The 22699-nt window shown below is 45.1% G+C and overlaps 1 protein-coding gene across 1 annotated transcript in view; it reads right to left on the bottom strand.

The window, feature by feature from the left end:
* Positions 1 to 4330: 4330 nt before the first annotated feature.
* ERBB2 (erb-b2 receptor tyrosine kinase 2) overlaps positions 4331 to 22699 on the bottom strand; it is a 56947-nt gene continuing 38578 nt past the window's right edge. The window contains exons 16-27 of the mRNA XM_033168928.1: positions 21267 to 21314; positions 15437 to 15575; positions 14759 to 14881; positions 14104 to 14202; positions 11343 to 11528; positions 10040 to 10195; positions 8605 to 8680; positions 8368 to 8514; positions 7525 to 7622; positions 6249 to 6422; positions 5144 to 5381; positions 4331 to 4888 (exon numbers count right to left, since the gene is read on the bottom strand). Coding sequence (XP_033024819.1) covers positions 4500 to 4888; positions 5144 to 5381; positions 6249 to 6422; positions 7525 to 7622; positions 8368 to 8514; positions 8605 to 8680; positions 10040 to 10195; positions 11343 to 11528; positions 14104 to 14202; positions 14759 to 14881; positions 15437 to 15575; positions 21267 to 21314 — 1873 coding nt within the window. The 3' untranslated portion in view covers positions 4331 to 4499. The remainder of the gene's footprint in view (positions 4889 to 5143; positions 5382 to 6248; positions 6423 to 7524; positions 7623 to 8367; positions 8515 to 8604; positions 8681 to 10039; positions 10196 to 11342; positions 11529 to 14103; positions 14203 to 14758; positions 14882 to 15436; positions 15576 to 21266; positions 21315 to 22699) is intronic.

The following is a 22699-nucleotide window of genomic DNA, read 5'->3' as shown; positions in this document are numbered from 1 at the left end:
CGGAGTAAATTGTCTCCTTTTGTGTGTATGGAAGTTGTTCATTTTCTGCGCATGCTGTAGTAGATGGAAGTGAGGGGCAGATGGGGCTCATCAACCTGGGAAGGTAGCCCAGCTAGGAGAAGGAAAACTCTGGTCCTAAACCTCTGCCACCTTGAGGGACATCTTTGGAAGAAAAGGCTAAGGAGTAAACCCTACACTAATCCAGAGTGGAGTCCCTAAGACAGCTGGATGGTGCCTTGTGTGTCTCCTTCCAGCAACTCCTGCGGCCAATTTGGTGCCAAATATTGCCCTTTTCTTTGAACCACATCAGTGACATGGGGGGGGCTGTCTTGTTGTCTGGGCACCCCAGGACCTCCATACACACTGCCCAGGTTTGCACTCCAGGCAAGGCAGATACGTATAGTGTCTTTAATCAGGTACAAAATTGCCAGTTCTCACGCTTTGACCCAAAGTTTTAGGATGTTAGCCAAGGAGTTATTTGAGGGTGAGAAGTCAAGGGGGCAAGCTATTCTCAAAGGTCTGGCTCTCCTGTTCCGAAGGTTAAGCCACCTGCTTCTAACATTTTCTTCTGCGTAGGATAGCAAGGCATACACCAATTTTTTATGCCTGCGAGAGACTATGCGGCATTTTAAAAGTGGAAACATTAGCTGAAGCCTTGAGACCTGGCAACCCTTTGCTGGGAGCGACTTACAGCTGTGCAGTATACAAGCAAATATGCTGACGCTCTTCTGTTCTGAGATTTCCCCAAAAGAACAAACTTTTCAGAGACCTACAGGGAAAATGCGGCAGCACTGATAGGAATGCATAAATTTAAGAATTCCAACATGTCCTGGGCTCAGCTGCCCTTGCTTTGGGGCTAAAGAGCCTAGAACAGAAAGCAAGTGTGCGGTTTCTAAACTTTTACATGGGAGTTATCATTGCTGCAGAATGGTGCTGGTGTTTGCCTTCGTAACTGATGGCCAGTCAGCTCGCAATTTTGTCTGTTGCTGACCACTGCTCTATGGTATCTAGTTCTGTATATACACTTCTAAAAAATACAGTCTTTAAAAACAAACGCAGACCTATCCAGTCCTTACATACAAGGGAAAAGGCTTTGATTCCGGAAAGCACAATCTTTTTGAGACTAAGATACTCTTCTCTTACATATTATATGGAAAAAAAAGTTTTAATTTTTTCCACTGAACTGTTGGAAAGTAGACAGGTGTTTTAAAAGAAAATCAATGGACGGCAAAAGGCAAGATGGGCAGCAGGGATTTTGGAACACAAAAAGTCATCGGAGCAAACTTTGAAAGCACATTTCAATATTGTGCGTACACTGATTCTAAGACTGAATCTTCAAGGAATTTAGAACTTTCTGGCAAGGAACAAAGTGGTACAGGACACTGGGTCTGAACCAAACCCTGAGGCAGAAAATTTGAAGCAGGGGTAGGAGGTTGTGCCTTCCAGATGTTGCTGAACTATAAATCCCACCTTCCCTGACTGTTGGTCATGAAGGGTAGAGGACCACAGGTTCCTCACTCCTGATGTAAATGAAACAGATGTTCTCTTCCACAATGCCTATTTATTTCAATATCTTGGGCTTCTACAAGAACTTCCCTTCAGACTGAGCCCGTGATGGATCAGGTCTGTCTATGTCCCTTAATGGCACCAAAAATGCCACCAGAGACTGCAACCTCACATTGGTGTATAAAAGGCCTGCCTCTAGAGCAGTGTTTTCCAACCTTGGGTCTCCAGCTGTTTTCGGACTACAACTCCCATCATCCCTAGTTATAGCAAGACCAGTGGTCAGGAATGATTGGAATTGTAGTCCGAAAACAGCTGGAGACCCAAGGTTGGGAAACACCGCTCTAGAGGAAGCCAATAAACTTGGGTAGCAGAATGCAATTTACCTCACTTAGGGGAGCTGAAATCCAACCAAAAAATGCTCCCCCAGCCCGCTGTATACCAAATTCACAAACTCCAATAATTACTCAAGACCAGTAGTGTAGAAAATGAAAACCATTGTACAATTCTCAGATATACAAATACTTATGACAAAATTGATTTTTTTTTAAGTCACCCACAGCAGAATACCTTCAATGTACCCACAAGCTGGAAAACACAGGTTTCAGAGAGAGAGAGGTTGAACAGGGCGAGGGGTAAGGGCAGAACAAACTTTAGAAATGGCACAAGTCATTTTCTCACCTTTTCCCACACCACAAAGTCTAAACGAGTTACAAGCCCGTCTTGTGTTACTTAGGGAATTTCTTCAGGTGGGATGCTAATGGTATTTCCCCCCTAACCTTTGTGCACGCAAGGAGTGGCAGCTCCAGTGGGCTTCTTCGTCAGGCAATTGCCCTGAGAGGGCTCCCTGGTTTCTTTGCAAAGTTCATACTTCCATGTCCCTTGCGCCGTTAATTTTTCCCAAATTCTGCTCACCAAGGAAGGAAGTGAACTGACTGGCTTTTTTCTTTTTTTTAGGGATCCAATGTTGTTGAGCTTTTTTGAGAGCAAAGAATCAATATAACTGCAGGGGGAGTGGGGAATAACAACAAAACATTTCCAAGAGCTGAGGGCAAAGTGCAGTTTGAAAGATAAAAAAAGGATTATCCTCACGTATTAATTCACTGAGTACCGCTGAGGGCTTTGTGCATTGTTTCTTGGTATGTATAAATTACAGGAATTGAGCGATTTTGCACCATTTCTCCCATTTTGCATAGTTATTCTGCATTTCTGATTGTCATGGACAGGAGAAGGAGCTAAGCGGAGTCCATCTCCCATCTCTGGAAACCTTAATTTACAACACCCTCTCGGGCTTCTGAGATTTCAGCAGGCATTGCCCACCGACTTTCAAGCACATATTAGCCAAGTTCTCTCTTTTAAAAAAGCAAAAGGGAAGGAATATGGTTCTCGGGAAGCTAAATGGCTGCACCCATAGCTACACACTGTGGCTTTCCCGTCCTCCGATGTAATAGGTGGCATGCACCCAGCCCCACCCGGTGGTGTGAGGAACCTTTGGCCCACCAGATGTTGCTGAACAGCAACTCCTAGCAGCCCTAGCCGACCCACCCAAGAGGCAAGGTGAGGCAACTGCCTCAGGTGGCAGCAGATCCCAATATCAATCTTTATTCACCCCCATCCTTGTTCCTGATGTAAATCTTCATTCATACCTTCTTCCATGGTGGGGAGGGGAGTGAGCCATTTTGTGATTCATCTCAGGTGCAAAAATATCTTGGGCCAGCACTGTCTAGCAGGCCTGGCCAATGGTCAGGGATGATGGGAGTTGTCATTCAGCAATTTCTGGAGGGCCACAGGTTGCCCTACACGTTACATATTGGTTCTATGGGGCGACCCAACCTCTCCCCTCTAAAACAACATGAAAGCTTAGCTTCTCTTCTTCCCTTTTCACCCACTGCCTCAGAACAGGAAGCCACAACAACCACCAGGACATAAAATGTGGTGCTATACAAAAAGAGAGTTCAAAACATGGTGTTATTTCTTAGGAGGAGGGAAGCACTCCAAAATTATTCTCTCTCTTAATTAAGATGCTCAACTGTTCGCAGTTCACAATGGGAAAGTTTGCCAAGCTGTGAAAGCCAAGAAATGAAGTTGGTTTTAGTTCCTCGCCTGCTTCTTCTGGAATCTTCTTGAGAGGGCAAAGGGGTGGGAAGGAACACCACAGAGGGCTCTCGCCACTAGGCAACATTGTTTTCTTCTTCCTCCCCAGACCCCACCAAGATGTGTTTAAGGAACATCACAATCCCCCGCCGCCGCCCTGTTTACTCTGTTGTAAGGACGCAGGTGCCCCTGGCCCTGATCCTAAGGTGAAGGAAGCACATTCCCTTTTTACCATTGTCATTAAATGACCAATAACAGAAAACACACCACCGTTTTTATGCGACACCCATGCGTTGCCCTCATTTTTTACAACACATGATCTCATGGTTCTCCCCTCCCCACCACATGTCAGTACCCTTAAGTTTTTGTTTTTTAAAAATGTACCTTTAAAAAAAAGGATCGTTCCACCTTAGTTCTTTAGCCCAGTCAGTGGTCTAATCCTCTTTGTCTTGTATTCAAAGGGAGAGGAAGAGGAGGCAGAAGAGCAGCCCTTTTTTCCTGTATGTCAGGCACATCCAATTCCCAAGAGATTGCGATCTACTCCCAGTATAAAAAACCTGGCAGTGATCTACCCACTGTCATTGCCCACAGGTTTTGAGCTTTTTTGGGGGGTGGGGTTGATCAGAAGCACCCCGGGGGTCATCCTGTCATACATGCCTGCTGTATGTCAAATAATGACAGTTGGTCTGGGTTGCCCAAACTGCATGACAGGAGATTGTCACAAAGTGCTTTCGCCCAACTGCAAGGACAAGAAGGAGCAGCCTACTAGGCCTCAAGAGGGCTGTGCTAAGGCCTTAGTGAATCCTGCTCATCATCTTGCATGCATTAATAGTTCGTTCGTTTGTGTCCTGAGCTGCCTAAATATAAAAAAATAGGTTTCAGTGGTGACAGGGGAAGAGTCCTCACGCAAAGTCCTTGGGGCGAGTGACTGATTCGGCTAGGCCTAGGTACTCCAGGTTCTCCGCCGTCGGCGTGGTGGCAAAGCTGTTAGTGGCAGGAGCGGCAGAGCCGGCAAAGAATTCTGCTGGGTTGCTCTTGGGAGTCTCCTGGTTCCAGTAATATAGATTGTCAAAGGCCTGAGGCAAAGGGCCGGCCAGAGGGAGGTTGCAGGGCGTCAGGTACTCTGGGTTTTCCACCACGTTGCTGAAGCTGCTGCTGTTATGGAAGGCATTCTTTGGTTCCTTGATGAGACCGTTCTTGCCCAAGTGACCCTTTGGCTTTTCTAGGGTGGATCCTGGCGGTCGAAGGCCTTTGCTGGATGGAAGGCTGTTTTCTGGCTGGTTCACGTACTCTGCAGGGATAAGAAAAATGCAAAACAAATGGCCGAAACCAGGACGCGGTGACTTCCACCAACCTTCCACCCAAACTAACAGCAAACATGGCTTTTTGAGCCCTCGAACAGGATGCCACACTTGCTACTGGCAATCCACAGCCATAGGGGCTAGAAGCTTGTTTTTGAAACAAGACAAAACCCACACCAAAACACTTTTCAAGATTCCCCAATTGGAATTTTTGCAAGTACATACATAAGGAACAAGGCACATACCTGGAACCATACTACAGGGCACGGGTGAATTGTAGTTCTTAGCTTCTGGGCTCTCGTTTTCATTAATTGAGGCACCAGTGGGATCTTCGCAGTAGCGCTGCAGAGTGCTTCCTGTATAGTCCCCTTCAAGCAAGTCAGGGATGACAGCTCCTGGCTCTTCCAAGAGAGGCGGGCCCAAATAGGGGTACTGAGCTGGTTGCTCAGGTTCATCCTCATCCATTGGAGTCTCTGTGGTACTCTGGAAAGGGGGGGAAACAGGTGTGTGCTTCAGCATTGCCTGTGAAGAACACGTGCCAAGTAGAAACCTGATCGCCAAGGGTAAGTGTAAGCTGAGAGTTCAGGCTTAGGGACCATTTTGCAGCCCTGGCCAGCAGGGAAGGAGATTTGAAATTCTGGGGAGGGGAATTATACTATGAAGTTCTATGATGGGGTGGCTACTCTTTCTTGACTGAACTGCCACACTGAGGGTTCGCAAGCCCTCTGATTTTGCCGCCGCCACCCCCCCAAAAAGCTAGGTGGTCCTGCTGGGGGGTATAAGGTAAAAGGTAAAGGACCCCTGGAAGGTTAAGTCTAGTCAAAGGCGACTATGGGGTTGTGGTGCTCATCTCACGTTCATCTCATGGTGTTTGTCCACAGACAGCTTTCTGGGTTATGTGGCTAGCATGACTAAACCGCTTCTGGCACAACGGAACACCGTGACGGAAACCAGAGCGCACGGAAACGTCGTTTACCTTCCCACCACAGCGGTACCTATTTATCTACTTGCACTTGCGTGCTTTCGAACTGCTAGGTTGGCAGGAGCTGGGACAGAGCAACGGGAGCTCACCCCATCGTGGGGATTTGAACCGCCGACCTTCTGATTGGCAAGCCCAAGAGGCTCAAGTGGTTTAGACCACAGAGCCACCCGCTGTGTATACAGCCTGTAGGCTATGGGCTTGTCACCACCTCTCTCTTTTGCAAACTTATTGACATCTTTCATGCAGGAGTTTCCAGCACATGCGCTTTACAGGAGAGACGGGCATGCCCACTGGGAAGTCCAGCCTGAGAAAGATACTAACTGGCTTTGTCTATTATCACCGTAAACTGATAATAGCCACATGCTTACCCTCGTTGAGGGGATCCTAGAGCGATAGTCAGCAGATGCCTCGCCATTGAAAAAGCCCTGGTGGGGTACCAAGTACTCTTCGGCATCCACCAGATCTTGCATGTCTTCTTCCTCTAGCAAAGTGCGGTAGAAAGTGCTGTCTATGGGGCTGGCAAGACCCATTTTATCATCGTTCTGCCAAGGAGGAACAACCAGAAATATTAATGAACATGCATGTTCTAATAAACAGCAATAAGTATTTGTGGCTTTGAGAATTCCACTGCTCCTGCAGGAGGAGTAGGCTTAGAGTTCATACACAACCATACACAAACAGCCATTTGTTAAGCTGACTTGGGAGTAAAATTCCCTCCCCCAGATCAATCTGATCCCAGGCATGGAAGAGACTCTAATCCACCCAGGCCCAGTTAAAACAGGAGTCAGATGGTATATGTGTTCAGGCTCCGCAACCACAGACACCATCAGCATCATTCCTCACTTTTGGCAATGCATTGCTTCTCCTAGCAGTAGATTACACAAGCTGCCAGCAGAATCAACAAGGAAGGGCCGTTCCCTTCATGGCCTGTTTGTGGGCTTCCTGGAGGTATCTAGTTGAACACTGTTTTTGAGGCAGAAGGGTGGACTAGAAGGGTTTGGTCTGCTCCGGCAAGGGACGTTTTACGTTCTTGTGTTTATTCCTTCCTTCCCACCATTTACCTACAGCTGAGCAAGATGCTTAGTGAAGGAAAATCCTGTACTAGAAAAGCTAACCAACACTTAAACTAGCATGGGAACAAGCAAAGGAGGACACCTTCATTCCAGTATGGTTCCCCTTTATCACATACACAGCACAACAGGACGATGACCTATCTCAACAACAACAACAACAACAACAACAACAAAATATGGCTAAGGTGGCCCAACAACCGACCCCTGCCCCACCACACACATACAAACAAGCCACACTGCAACCAACTGAACACAACCAACCAAGTTCTGGACCCCCTAACCTCTCACTGTGTGTGTGTGTGTGTGTGTGTGTGTGTGTCTATCCAAATGATGCTGACACAACCCCTACACTAACAACTAGGCAATAGAATGAAATAACACCCCCACTTTTCTCCCTCCCTCCCTCTCTCTTCCCCCAATTGAACTTTTCTCTGCTTATTTGTCCATTTTGTAACACAAGAAAATCTTTCAAAAAAAACCAATTTAACACAGTGGAGGAAAATCCCCTTTGAACACAGCCTTCGTCTTGGCAGGATGAGAGAGGCTTTCCTTACCACCACTCCTGGCTCACCTGGATGACCACGAAACGCTGCGGATCCCTGGCCATTCGCGTGAATTCGGTGACCAGTTCTCGGAACTTGGGCCTGCATTCTGAGTCGATCATCCAACCTGTGTGGCAAGCACAGCCAGCACTTGGAATGAATTAGTTCGGGTTTAATCAAGTTCACTGAATTACTTAAGAATTACCAAAGCTATCCCTGAAGGTAGCTCCCATAATTGACAGGTAAACTGAATATGAATTAAGTTCATTTGGGGCTAGAACTCTGAATGATTTCTAGTTCATCTTCATTATCTTATATGTGTGCTTTTCTTTACTCTTTGGATGCTTTAGGCCTTTAAGATTAAACACCACAATTGTTTTTTGGGGGAAATAAATTAAACCATTCACATTTGACTCTGTGTTTTGGTATTTTCTTAAGTGTCTTTTATACTTCAGCACAGCAGCTTGTAACATTATGAATGCTGAAAAACAAACATGCCGAGGATCCATTGGGTGAAGTTGAATTGAACTGGCTACTGAACACGAACCGAACTAGTTCATTTTGTCAAGGGACAAATGGGAACTGGAACCAGCTCCTTTGTAAAATGAACTTTCAAGCTCTGAATACAAACGTTTAGCCAAAAGGTTCAAACTCCAGAAAACACAAGTTCAAAGATGCAGGCCTTCTTAGGAGGCACCATCAAGATCCTCCAAGAGAAAGGTATAGCTCAACTTGCTGGTACTCCACTTCCCTTTAAGGGCTATCGGGTGCCTGCGACAACAAAGCCTACAGTAACTGAGGGCCTTGCACTCCTTGCCCCTATATTTTATTGCAACCCTTTTTCCTTTCATGCAAGACCTCTAGCTTCTTACATTTCACCATGATCATGTAGACATCAATGGTGCAGATGGGAGGCTGTGGTAACCTCTCTCCTTTCTCCAGCAGGTCAGGGATCTCTCGGGCTGGGATTCCATCATACGGCTTGGCTCCAAAAGTCATCAGCTCCCACACAGTCACACCTGGAGAGACAGGCAAGGGGGTCCCATCAAGCACCAGCCGATGTCTCACCGCAGGAACAAACAGGAGGGTCCCCACGAGCCCCCACTTACCATAGCTCCACACGTCGCTTTGGTGTGTGAAACGCCTGCGCAAGATGGACTCCAGGGCCATCCATTTGATAGGTACCTGGGCAAGGCAAATGGCACAAAGTTTACCACTGTGGCGTCAAACCATCCCTCTTGTGGGTTGGTTCAAGCAGCAGCTGTGTGTGTTTGTGTGGGGCAGGAGAACAGGCTTGTGGGCCTAGTTCTCAGGGAGCTAGTCAATCTGCGCCTGGGCCATACTACCACAAGAGGGCAAGCCTAGGGCCACAGGATGGAATCCTCCTTCACAGAGAACACTCTCCCTGTATATAGAAAGCAAGCATGCCAAGCTAAGATGTAGGCCACAGACCTTTTCTCCAACAGGCTCATTCTCAACCTTGGGTCCCCAGATGTTGTTGGACTACTACTCCCATCATCCCTAGAAAGCAGGACCAGTGGTCAGGGATGATGGGAGTAGTAGTCAAACAACATCTGGGGACCCAAGGTTGAGAAAGGCTGTTCTAGAGAGAAAGAATTGTTTTGCCTGCAGAATCATTCAATCACGTGGGCCCTCACATGCACTTCGAAGTGTTGCAGCTCAGACACAGGCTCACTACTTCTGCTGTTGTTTATAAGAACCAGGCCTGATACAGCATCTGCTTTACATGCAAAACCTTAAGCCCTGCCACCTCCAAGCAGGACTGGGCAAGACCACCCTGAAAACCACGAGAGTCACTGCTTGTCAATGTAGACTGGGGTTAGCCAACATGGTGCCCCCTCCAGATGTTGTTCAAGTCCCAGTGCTTTTTTTCTTTAAAAAAATGTTTAGAGATACTCTCATTTTCCTACTCATATTGAAATACTGCTCCTCGATGAGGCCTAACTTGGATTCACAAAATGTTTAGGGGTATGCGTACCCCTGCGTACCCCCAGAAAAAAAGCACTGTCAGGTCCCATCAGCCCAAACCAGCAAGAGAGGAGTCTTTGTCCATCATCATTTGGAGGGTCCCACATTGGTTACCTCTGGTGTAGACAATACCAAGCTACATGGGCCAACTGTCTTGAGTTTGTACAAGGCACTTTCCTATTTACTGCCTAGTGGTTAGAGTGCTGGGAGACCAGGGTGCAAATCCATCCAGCTCACCGCGTTTCCTTAGACCAGTCGCTCACTCTCAGCCTGACCTAACTCACAGGGTTGTTGTGAGGATAAAAATGGACAGGAGGAGAGAACCACATACACCACCTTGAGCTCCTTGGACGAAAGGCGGGGTAGAAATGTAATAAATAAATAAATTCGCCCGGAGGAGACAAAGCCAACAGTGTCAATGCACTTCTCCTACTACTCAAATGATATGTAACTGCACCCATCTCTGAACAATTCTGATCAACGTTTAGGGTGCTACTCAAGTCTTAAAGGGAGGTGCACCCTGGACTTGCTCCATAATTGTGTTCTCTGACCAACCTTCCCTCCGTCGGCATGATATTCTGTCTCATCGATGTCCAGCAGCCGAGCCAAACCAAAATCCGTGATCTTCACATGGTTTGGGCTCTTCACCAGGACGTTCCGGGCAGCTAAGTCCCGGTGGACCAGGCGGACATCCTCCAGGTAGTTCATACCCTGAGAGAGAGAATGAAGAAATGCTGGTAACTATCCCCTAAAAGTTGAGCCAAGGGGAACTGTTTCTAGAGCTCTTAAAAACACATAGGTGCAATAATAAGATGCCACGCACCCTCAGTCTCAACTGCAGAAGTGGAGAAAATAATTAACATTGATTTCTAATTTCTGTGGCATCGACATAAGCTTGCTAAACTTGCTTGGAGAAGTGAAAGAACCGTTCTTGCGGCACTCTCCTATCCTCCATGCCTGACTCAACTGGTTTATTCCTTTTCAGCATCTTGCAAAACAAAAAATATGCTTGAAAATACAAAGCTGCTTTATACTAAACCAGGCAACCGTTCCCTGTAGCTCAGTACTATCCAAGAACAGCTTTCTAGTATATCTCAGACAGAAGTTATACTCAGTCCTGCTGTCATTCTTCTAACTGGAGGTACCAGGGATTGAAGCGGGGGTCTTTTGCAGGCAGAGCACACATTCTACCATTAAGTTATGTTGGATTATACACTTCACATCTCTACAAATGTCAATGCTTTGGGGGTGGGAGTGAGGTGGTGGTGAATGGATTTGCAGGCCGTAAGCCTAAATAGAAGTGGTTTGTTATAAGCTAGGATCAGGGGCTGAACCCATAAGGACTAGGAACTTGCTGCAAATTTAAAACACAAAAGAGAGACTGGATGCACATATTCTGAGTTTCCTCCCAAGAGCACTCGATTCAGCGAGGAACTTGTATTTGTGAAGGAGGAAGAATTTCAGCACGTTACGTCGCCGAGTCTTCCATTTTAAAACCGCAGTGGTGGGACAAGCGTCACCTGCTGAAGCCCTCTCTTTGGGGTGGTTCATATAAGCACAGGGAAGCCTGTTTTGTAATGAGCCTGTCAACATCACCAGCCACGATCCCTCACAATGCAGCTCTTTTCAGTTAGTGCCTCTGTCGTGACCCTATTTTCGTCTTTGTCGGTTTGTGATTCTACCACCCTCCGCCTTTAAAGAGGAGAAAGATGGGGGAGGATAAAGCAAGGAAAACTGAACGTGGGCGAGGAGAGGAGGTGGGTCCTGACAAGGGCAGAATACAACTGGCTATGCAAAGTCGCACGCCAGGCAGACAATCACCATGAAGCCCCGCCCCCTCCACTGAAGCTCCGCCTACCTTTGCTATCTGCACACACCAATTGAGGAGGTCCTGGGATCCAATGCGGTCCTTGTTCTCCCTCACGTAGTCCAGCAGGCAGCCGTAGGGCATGAGCTGAGTAACCAGCTGCACCGTGGAGGTGAGGCAGATTCCCAGCAGCCGTGATACGTAAGGGCTGCCCACCCCAGCCATGACATAAGCCTCCTGGGGAGGAAAGGGGGGGGGGTTAGAGTTCTCCTTTCAGAAGAGAAATGGTGACAGGGAGAAGACCTCACACGGGCCAGAAAACTTCAAGGGGAGATTTCTATCCGTCTGGGGGTGAGGGAGCAGTGTGAGTTTGTTAACCTCTGTTAGAGGGAACACATCCAGGAGGGGTTGTAAATCCACTCCCACTAGACCCCAGGAATGGCTGAATTCAGCCACGGCAAACAAAAATGGGTGACAACGACGGGGCAGTCTGATGCCGTGTAAGTTGCTTATAACTTTGGCCGACAAAAAGTGTTTATAGACTGTTTTGAGTCTGTGGCATTCCCAGGATAATGAGAATTGATGGAGGGCATGTTGCACCCGGTAAGAGGCAAAAAAGTTCCATCAGGAAACACAGCAAATGGAGAAACCACAACATACTTGACTTGGCTTTGAGAAGACGCTGAGATGAGATGTGCTTATGTGTCCTGCGTGACAATTAAGTCAACCGGAGGGATTTCGGTGACATTTTAACCTGGGGAAATCCTGAGTATATAATTTTATTAGAGGTCTATTTCTCAGCTCCAAACTGACATAAAGGTCTGGCTGCACTGCTTTAAAGGAGAGGCCCACAATTTTTTGCTTTCAAGCCTTATTCTACCTCATCTACTGCCCTACCCCTCCTGCGCCATTTTCGACAGTATCTCTCTATTGCAGGACAAAATAAAAAAATAAAAAAAATCCTTCCAGTAGCACCTTAGAGACCAACTAAGTTTGTTCTTGGTATGAGCTTTTGTGTGCATGCACACTTCTTCAGATACACTGAAACAGAAGTCACCAGACCCTTATATAAAGTGAGAGAGTGGGGAGGGGTATTACTCAGAAGGGTGGTGGGAATGGGTGATTGGCTGTTGGGTGTGGAAAACCAGTTGATGACTGTTAACGACTGCAATTGGTCTTACAGGAAAAGGCAATGGGTGAGATGGCTAAAGATAGCTTTGTCATGTATAATGAGATAAGAATCCAATGTCTTTGTTCAGACCAGGTCTCTCCATGTTTTTAAGTTTGGTAATTAGTTGTAATTCAGCAACTTCTCTTTCCAGTCTATTTTTGAAATTCCTTTGTAGTGAGACAGCTACTTTGAGATCTTGTATAGAATGTCCTGGGAGACTGAAGTGTTCTCCTACTGGTCTCTCTGTCTTGTGATTCCTGATATCATATTTATGTCCATTTATCCTTTGGCGTAGGGTTCCTTCTATTGCAGGGTTGGCAAATGTGGTGCCCTCCAGGTGTTGTTTTGACTCCAGGTCCCATCATCCCTGACCCTTTGGCCATGCCGGCTGGGGCTGATGGGAGTTGGAGTCCAACAACATCTGGAGGACCACAAGTTCCCCATTCCTGTTCTGGACAGTAAGCCCCAAGGATTCCACGCTGGCATCTGGCACACTGAGACAATACCAGGGGTAGCGTGTGATCTTCATACAACAGGAGTGAAGAATCTGTGGCCCTCCAGATGTTCTTGAACTACAACTTTGGAAGGTGCCGCATATTCTCCTTCTGTTTCTCCTGGTTTTGCTTTGCTCTGCTGGGAGATGCTGGGGTCTTTTGAACCTGTTGACCCAATGCAGTGAACTGGTATTTATCAATTTATCTTCAACTTGATGCTCATGTGCTATGCCGTTAGAACAGCAACTGCAGCTATGGCACTTAGGCTACTTTTCAGTTACCGGTAGGTGGGCTGAAGGAAGTACCAAGAGGATGTTGGAGCAAGTGAGAAAGCGCCGTCCATTTCCAGAAACTGTGAGAAGATTCTTGAAGATTCATCATTGAGGTTCAAGATTGCCTAGTCTACAGCACCTATAAATAGCGGTGGAGCACTTATCTGTGGACATGTGCGATAACTACAGAGGAGAGACTGCTAAGCTGAGTGCAGACAGCACGTACGACTGAAGTGTGCCTTACTATCTGCGCTGTAGTAAAGTTTCAAACAAGTCTTCTACCATCAAGATTGGTATTGCCTTTCAAGTAAACAACGCTTGACTGAGCTTTACTGCTTCCATGAGTGTTTTATTGCTACTGGCCGTGCGCAACTTGATCCTTTCAACAAGAAGCTGTGCGATCGTCACTCTGCCTTGCAAGGGAGCTAGCATACATGCAAGGAAATGTTGCTGGGCCACCCTCAAGATTTACGGTTGGAGGTCGTAAAACCTTCAGAGGAGGCAAGGTTTGGTCTGGTCATCATGATTAATGTGTGTGCCTGTGTACACACAGGCGCGCGCACAAAGGCACACACACATACACTGTTTCATTCTTACTCAAACTGCTGTTATCATTTTATTCCCGCTGCACCACCTCGGTTGTTTTTGTTCTTTTAGTCATAGTACATTGCCTCACTGAGCTGCTTGGATGGATTTCCCCACACTTTCTTGTGCCGTCATTTAGGCATACAGTACAAGTGGTGCATCAGGAAACAGTGCAATTATTCTCAGTTAAAATCTTGAGCCTCAGGGTGCTTGTCCCTGGTTCAGCTTTAGCCACTGGGCTGCAAACCCAAACCTGAATTACGAGGGGTCACTGCGCCTTCCTCACTCACATCCAAAATCTCCTTGTTGGCTTTGGGCGAGGTGTTTTCCCGCAAGACTTTGATGGCCACTGGGATCTTCACGCTCTCGCCATCTGGAATCCAAATTCCCTGCATGGGTGGTTAAGAGAAAGAGAGCAAGATGAATAAATGCACTGGGGGTTGTTGTTTTTTTAAGATGATGATGATTACAGGAATATGGGAAGGAGACTGCCTACTAGACACTTCAGAAACACTACGCTAAAACTCCCAAGTGAAAGATGTGGCCTAGTGTAGCAATGCAGAAGCCACCGCAGGCTACAAATGTGATTGTGCCTCTCTTCACGCAGGACTTCATGGTGTGCCAGAGGCAGTCGCACACAGCAGCAGCCCAGACAGAACTCTTAAGTTAAATTGCAGTGGCCCTGCTAGCTGACAAAGGAATCACATTTCCCCCCCAGTACCAACTTAATGGCTGCTGGGAAGATGCAATCACCACCTGGAATGGGAACATTTCGTTGAAAGGAGACACTTGGATCCAGGGTGAACGAGGAACAGGATTCAAGGCTTGGTAGTTCAAACCGAGTCTCTGAAAAGGTTTCCAAAGGCCCTCAAGCTGTTGTGTTCCCAGCCAAGGGCTTTCCTGCGCCATCTGCCCACGCAACAAATCTAATCCAGCGCTCCTCACCTTGTACACCGTTCCAAAAGCGCCTGACCCCAACACCTTGACTTTTTTCAGTTCCGTCTCCTTGAGAATACGCATCTGTGCCTGGTTAGGCAGGGCTCCGCTGGGCGTCAATGGCTCCACCAACTAACAGCGTCAAAGAAAGTGAGGAGGGAGGTTTAACCAGAGGAGCTTTGAGGTCCCTTCCAACTCTATGATTCCAATGCCCCCTAGTTAGTCTCACGTACAAGCATGTAATAAAATTATTTGGGGTGACATTGAAAAGAATGAGAACAAAAAAGCGCTAGGGACTTCCTGTGAAGATTATTCAGCAGGGAGTTCCCTTTCTGACTATTTATACATTTAGGTCTTTTTATATGTGCACAGCAGGGAAGCAGTTGTCTTATCTAGCTTTCTGTCAGCTGTCTGCAGAAGTTCAGAAGCAGAGCATGAATATGAAGGCCTTCTCCTGAAACGTCTGGCAACATTTCATATTCAGAGATATACTGCCCCTATACATGGAGGTTCCATTGAGCATGGAACGTACAGGGAGGCAATTCTCCACATGGGGAAATAAAGCAGCGCTTCTAAAAAGGCTGCTAAAATTCAGAAGCGCCATGCCAAATCTCCCATGAGCTCTGGTGCAGACTCTCCCCACAACCCCACCCCAAGAGGAAAGAGGTTACGGCCGCCAAACCCTACCTCTGTCTCTTGCAGGAGACGCCGCAGAGTGTGCTTCCGCTCTTGTTGCTTCCGACGCTTGATGCAAATGATGATGATGGACAGGAGAACCAGGACGAGCGCAGCACCCACGACCCCAGCCGTAATGGACGTAGCCTGACTGGAAGAGGACAGAGAGAAAAGGGGGGAAACCTGAAGCAGGGGTAGCCAACTTCGCCTGCAACTCTCAGGGGATGCGAACCGGCAGGCAGGCAGAGAAGCTGCGCCAGGCAGGGCTTAACCAAGCAGAGAAAGTGAAGAGGATGAGTTGCCAAGAGAGAAACTTTTTAGGGAGTTTCGAGTGCCAATTAGAGACCTGCCCAATTCCTCCGGCCTTTGAGTGAACTGTGGGATACTCAAGGGATGTCAGCAGTCTCTCCTATGTTATGCCTAATTTTCATCCCTCGTGGTTTTTATTTATATTTCAACAACAATGGATTCTCCGTATGCCACAGCCACAATAACCCGATTCTGGTGGGAACTAGCCAGAGCGGATATTTTTTCTCAGGCACACAAAGGTGTGGGAATCAGCCCTACCAGAGAAGCTGAAATATAAACTGAGAGCCTCTAGAGATCAAAAAAGTAAGGACAAATTTCTTCCTGTTTGGTGTGATCTTATTGTTTATGTTCACGATGCATAACATAGCCAATCTCCTCCTTCCACTTGCCCCCCCCCCACCGGCCTACAAATGGCTGTGGATGATACAGGAATACAGGCAGAGCTCCACAAACTAAGGTGTGCTGGAAGTGCAACTCAGCCCCCTGGAAAATAAGGGATATCCATGTTACTGGTGTGTTTATTTTTTTACAGGCTAGTTATAATTCCTGTTATACCAAAAGTTTGGAATGTACTGGTGATATCTGTAGCCCCCTCTTTGTCTTGGCTTAGACACTTCCTGGTATGTCCCGTGTAGGACCTTAAGGTTCTCAAATAATAATCTTTTGGAGGTCCTGAGCAACAAAGATGCTAGGCTGGCCTCAACTAGGGCCAGGGCTTTCTCAGTATTGGCCCCGACTTGGTGGAACAGTCTATCACAAGAGACCAGGGCCCTGCGGGATTTGGCATCTTTCCGTGGGGCCTGCAAGACAGAGCTGTTCCACCTGGCCTTTGGGTTGGTTTCTGTTTGATACTTATGCTTCATTCTTTTATTGGTGAGCTATTTGAAAATGAGACTGCAGTTTTAATTTTGAATTTGTATTTTAATCTGTATTTTAAATTGATTGTTTTCATGTTTTTGCTGTGATTTTAATTAGTGTTAGCTGCCCTGAGCCCGGTTTTTGGCTGGGAAGGGCGGGGTATAAATAAAATATTATTATTATTATTATTATTATTATTCATGCCTGTTTTCTGTGATGATTTTTTGTTTTGTGCTTGGTTTGGCATTTTAATAGACTGATATACTGCTTAATAATCAGTTTCAAAGCAAAGTGGTTTCTGCTGCTTTTTCTGTTGCACGAGGTTCTAATGGACTGTGATTGTAACCTACTCTGAGATTTTTTTTAATAATGAGGAGCTAGAATTTATTTTTTAATAATGCGTTCAAAGGATTTATCTCCTAGATCTTTTAGAGCTGATGCATGTTAGTGATAAAGAGCACAGGCTGTGAGCCACGAACACTGTGGTTCACGTCTCAGATTAGCCACGAATTCACCAGATGGACTGAAAATTATTTCACTTTTTCTCATTTACCGGTACATTTTTGAAAAAGAGATTCAGATTGACAACAGAAATGCAGGCTAGAGAATTCTTTGAAAAATACAGGAGATGGTTAGACACTGGACGTGACAGGAAGTTAGACCCAATAGCACAACCAAGTGCTGCACTGGAACAGCTGTCATCGGAAGGAGCAGATCTTGTAAGTGACTCTGAAGATGGCCAATCTTAAAATATTAAGTTGGAATGTTAACGGTTTGAACAGAAAAGCCAAACGCAATAGAACTGAATATGTAATTTGCAAACAAAAAACAGATATAATTTGCCTTCAAGAAACACACATTGCAAAAAAGCACAAAAGAGTTTTAATTAACAAAAAAATAGGAATGGATTTTGTCTCAGCAGACGATGCAAAAGAGAGAGGAGTTGCTTTCTATATTAATCCTGCACTGGAACCCAAATTAATTCAAAAAGATGAGAAAGGGGGAATGTTAACAGTACAGATTAAAATCCAAGGAGAGAAGGTAATTTTGGTAGGAATATATGCCCCAAACGAGAAAAAAGTAATTTTCTTTAAGAAATTGCAAACAGAACTACTTGAATTTGCTGACCAAAACGTAATTTTGATGGGAGATTTAAATGGAGTACCTTCATTAGCAAAAGACAGATCAGCTAGAAGAAGGCAGGTTACCAAAGGCTTTTTTTTTTAAAATTTGGCTCAAACTCTGGATTTGATTGGTATATGGAGAGAAAAACATCTGTTTGATAGACAGTTCACTTATTACTCCCACGTCCATGACAGCAGCTCAAGGATAGATGCTGTATTGATTTCTAAAGAATTGGAACCCAAAGTTAAAAATAAAAGAAATTAATCCCAGAACACTGTCGCATCATACCGTATTTTTCACTGCATAAGATGCACTTTTTTCCTCCTAAAAAGTAAGGAGAAATATCTGTGCATCTTATGGAGCGAATGGTGGTCCCTGGAGCTGAATTGCCCAGGGGCCAAAAGAGGATCATGCTTTTTATTTTACAAAGAGGAAAGGGGGTGTTGAAAGACCCCACTCAGCAGCTGATCAGCAAGAGATCGGGAGAGAGATAAGAGTCCCAGCTCCCTTTCAGCCCCGCCCTCCATTGTTGAATGTGCTGCAGAGGGAGGTTGTTTGTTTCCCCAGCGACATGTGACTGGCTGATTAGATTATCTGTCTGGAAACTGTAGGAAAGGCTCCCTTTCCTTTAGAAGCTGCAGAAATGTGAGTTGAACCCCATAAAAAATGGGCTTTTCCTCTTTGCTTTCCTCCCTTTGCCAAAGGAGCTTTGCTTTTCCCCCTTTGCAAAAAAAAAGCTGCAAAACTTTTAGCTGATCCTCAAAAAACCAGGGCTTTTCCTTTTGCAAAAAAAGCTGCAAAACTTTTAGCTGATCCTCAATAAAACAGGGCTTTTAGAGGAGGAAAACCAGAAAAAAAATTTTCTTGTTTCCTCCTCTAAAAACAAGATGCGCCCTATGGTCCGGTGCGCCCTTGATTATGGAAAATCAAAAATCATAAAGATGGAGATTGAATGAAGATTTATTAGAAGACCAAAATGGTATAGAAAAGGCAAAGAAGGCTATGGGGGATTATTTTGAAATAAACCTTCAGGTTCAGACTAAATTACAAATGGTCTGGGATGCAAGTAAGGTGGTGATGAGGGGGACTGTTTATACAACAAAACTCAATTAAAAAGAAATTGAGAGAGAAAAGGAAAAAAATAGATCCTGAATGAAATAATGGAAAAGGAGAAGGAACTGTCCAAAAAAGCCAATAAAAAGTCAGTCAAACAAGCAATTAGGACATTACAAACTCAATATTCTATGATAATTAATGAAGAGATTAGTTAGAAAATAAAAAGAGCGAAGCAGAAATATTTTGAACACGCGAACAAACCAGGGAAATTGTTAGTGTGGCAACTGAATAAAGGTGAACAAAGAAATTTTATAAATAAAATTAATATAGATGGAAAAATCACAGAAAAATTGAAGGAGATGAGAAGCATTTGTGAAATACTTCTCAGAGCTATATAAGAAAGGGAAGGGGAAGACTTTAATTAAGAATGGGAACTCTTTACAAATTATTTGAAAAAGCAACAAATAGACTTAAACTCACTGGCAGGGTTTGAATAAACATACACAATTTTTTTATTAGTAGAATACAGTATGAATAATCAGGGAAATGATGTGTACAATTTTTATAACATGCAGAAATAACATGAATAAGTAAATCAGTAAAGGGAGCTGAGGGAAGTCCGAGGAGGGCGGGAGAGGGAGGGGGTGGGGGGAGGGGGGAAAGGGGGAAATATAATTGGTTGTAATACTGACAAAATGTATGGATTTAAATTTTTCTTAATAAAAATATTTATATAAAAAAAGAAAATTATTTCACTTTTACGAAATTATCACTGCATTTTGTTTCCCTCTGACCTCACTCTTCTCCCCGACGCAACCATGTACCGTATTTTTTGCTCCATAAGACGCACTTTTTTCCTCCTAAAAAATGAGGGGAAATACCTGTGCGTCTTATGGAGCGACTGGTGGTCCCTGGAGCTGAATTGCCCAGGGGCCAAAAGCAGATTGTGCTTTTTATTTTACAAAGAGAAAAGGGAGTGTTGAAAGGACCCCGCTCAGCAGCTAATCAGCAGGAGATGGGGAGAGAGATAAGAGTCCCCGGCTCCCTTTCAGCCCCGCCCTCCTTTGTTGAATGTGCTGCAGAGGGAGGTTGTTTGTTTCCCCAGGACATGTGACTGGCTGATTAGATTATCTGTCTGAAAACAGTAGAAATGGCTCCCTTTCCTTAAGATTTTTCAGAAATGTGAGTTAAACCCCATAAAAATGGGGCTTTTCCTCTTTGCTTTTCCCCCTTTGCAAAAGGAGCTTTGCTTTTCCCCCTTTGCAAAAAAAGCTGCAAAACCTTTAGCTGATCCTCAAAACAAAAACAAAAACAAAAAAAACCCCTAGGGCTTTTCCCTTTGCAAAAAAAGCTGCAAAACTTTTAGCTGATTCTCAAAAAAGGCCTTTTGCCTTTGCAAAAACAGCAGCAAAACCTTTAGCTGATCCTCCAAAAAAAAAAACCAAAAACCCCAGGGCTTTTTTTTCCCCTTTGCAAAAAAAGCTGCAAAACTTTTACCTGATCCTCAAAAACAAAACAAAAAACAAAACAAAACGGGGCTTTTAGAGGAGGAAAACCAGAAAAATATTTTTTTTCTTGTTTCCTCCTCTAAAAATGAGGTGTGCCCTATGGTCCGGAGCGTCCTATGGAGCGAAAAATACGGTATATTTGTCTGCCAATTTGAGACTTCATGCATCTGATGAAGTGGATTCTGGCCCTCAAAAGCATATGGCATAATAAGTGCGTCAGTCTTTAGGGTGCCACAATTTTATTGGTTTTACTGAATAATCTCTATCTCTCCAGTTACACACAGTAGGTAGCTGTGTTGGTCTGCCATAGTCAAAACAAAATAAAAAATTCCTTCCAGTAGCACCTTAGAGAGCAACCAAGTTTGTTCTTGGTATGAGCTTTTGTGTGCATGCATACTATAAGGGTCTGTTGACTTCTGTTTCGGTGTATCTGAAGAAGTGTGCATGCACACGAAAGCTCATACCAAGAACAAACTTACTTGGTCTCTAAGGTGCTACTGGAAGGAATTTCTCAATCTCTCCAGTGAATCTTTCCAAATTTGTGGCGATTTACTTTTTCTGTAGCACAATCAGCTCATCAGAGTACACTGCAGGATTATTTATGCTGTCATGGGGACAGGAAAACATCCTTTCAAAAACAACCTTTTTTGTAATTGAAAGCTGATGTTTCTCAGAATATTGAATTCCCTGATCACACATATTCATGGGTCTTAGCATGGCCTTTGTACTTAAGATTGTGCCCAGAAATCTTCCATGTTCAGTAACTTCAGTAACACACAGGTATCTGAAGAAGTGTGCGTGCACACGAAAGCTTATACCAAGAACAGACTTAGTTTGTCTCTAAGGTGCTACTGGACAATTTTTTTAATTTTTTCATATATTTCAGTAACACAAGACACTTCATACTTTGTACAGGCTTGCATACCATCTTGACTTCCAACGGAAGACACATGGGATATAAATGAAAATGAGCCGAAATCTAATACCTGGGTTTCTGATCCACAGGGCAGCCACGTTCATCCCGTATTGTACACCTGGAAAAGGAAACACCAAGTTGTATCACACAACCATTTAGGAAATACCACTTCACTTGTTATGGGGAAACAACGGGTGCCAGAACAGAATACAGCTCACTGCTTGCAAACATTTAAGCAATTTTAATTTCTTTTTCACTTTCGCATTTTTTAAAATGATTGAAACGACCGATAAATACAAAGTGTGGAGAACTAAAAGAAATCTGATTATAAAGTGTAACAAGCATAAGAATGTTCAGTAGAGCAGAATGAAGGAGACGAGTGTGAGGGATCCTATTCCCCCCCCCCAATACTTCCCCAACAGAGACACTCCCTGGGTTTCACTAACAACTAGGATGAATCCTTCAGTGTTCATACGGGAGTTGTCTCTGCGGTACCTCAAGGATCTACGTTTGAAAACCTCTTGCCACCTATGGGATCTCCCTACCAGGTTCCCAACTACTGCAGTTTGCCTCCCCTTTAGGCAAATAAGTGGCACACTTGGCTTCACTGTCCAGCCCTCTGTATGACAGGAGAATAAGCAAACAGTTTCCTCTTCCCCAGGAAAGCTTTGTTCTCTCCTCTTAGTCACACCTCTTAAGGTACTGATACACTGCCAGAGTCAACAAACGTTTAAGCACATTTAACTTTATTAGGTAACTTGGAAACATGGATATCTCGGGTTATTACTGGTACAAATCATCCCTTCATGTAATTCAGCTTCGTTATAATATTTCCTGCATCCCTTTAGCAATGGTAATGACCTCTCCTCGCATTCCCCAAAGCCTAACCTCTCCTTTTCTCTCTCTAACCCTCCACACCCAACTGCCACCCCCCAACTGCCTGTTGTTCCCCCTCCTTTTGGAACGCCAACTAGCTCCGCCTCCCAGGGAACACCTATCTAACATGGGAGTGATAGGTTAACCCATGATGAACCTGAATCATCAGCAGGCATTATTCCGCCACAACGGGCAACTGAATAAAGGTTTGCTGTATGCGACAAAAGCTGCACGGATGCTACTAGCCCAGAGATGGAAGGAAGAAATAACCCCGACCAGAGAAGAATGGCAAACCAAGTTGATGGACTATGCTGAAATGACAAGCTTAACTGGGAAGCTTAGAAATCAAGAGGCCAAGAACTTTAAAAAAAGAATGGGAAAAGTTTACAATCTATTTACGAGAACACTGTAAGCAGGTTAAAACATTAGCAGGATTTTAACCACTTGTTGTTGTTCAGTCGTTCAGTCGTGTCCGACTCTTCGTGACCCCATGGACCAGAGCACGCCAGGCACCCCTATCCTCCACTGCCTCTCGCAGTTTGGCCAAACTCCTGCCAGTTGCTTCGAGAACACTGTCCAACCATCTCATCCTCTGTCGTCCCCTTCTCCTTGTGCCCTCCATCTTTC

The sequence above is a fragment of the Lacerta agilis genome, chromosome 14 (genome assembly GCF_009819535.1).
Source record: "Lacerta agilis isolate rLacAgi1 chromosome 14, rLacAgi1.pri, whole genome shotgun sequence".
Classification (NCBI taxonomy): domain Eukaryota; kingdom Metazoa; phylum Chordata; class Lepidosauria; order Squamata; family Lacertidae; genus Lacerta; species Lacerta agilis.
This window is presented reverse-complemented; position numbering and strand designations above follow the sequence as displayed.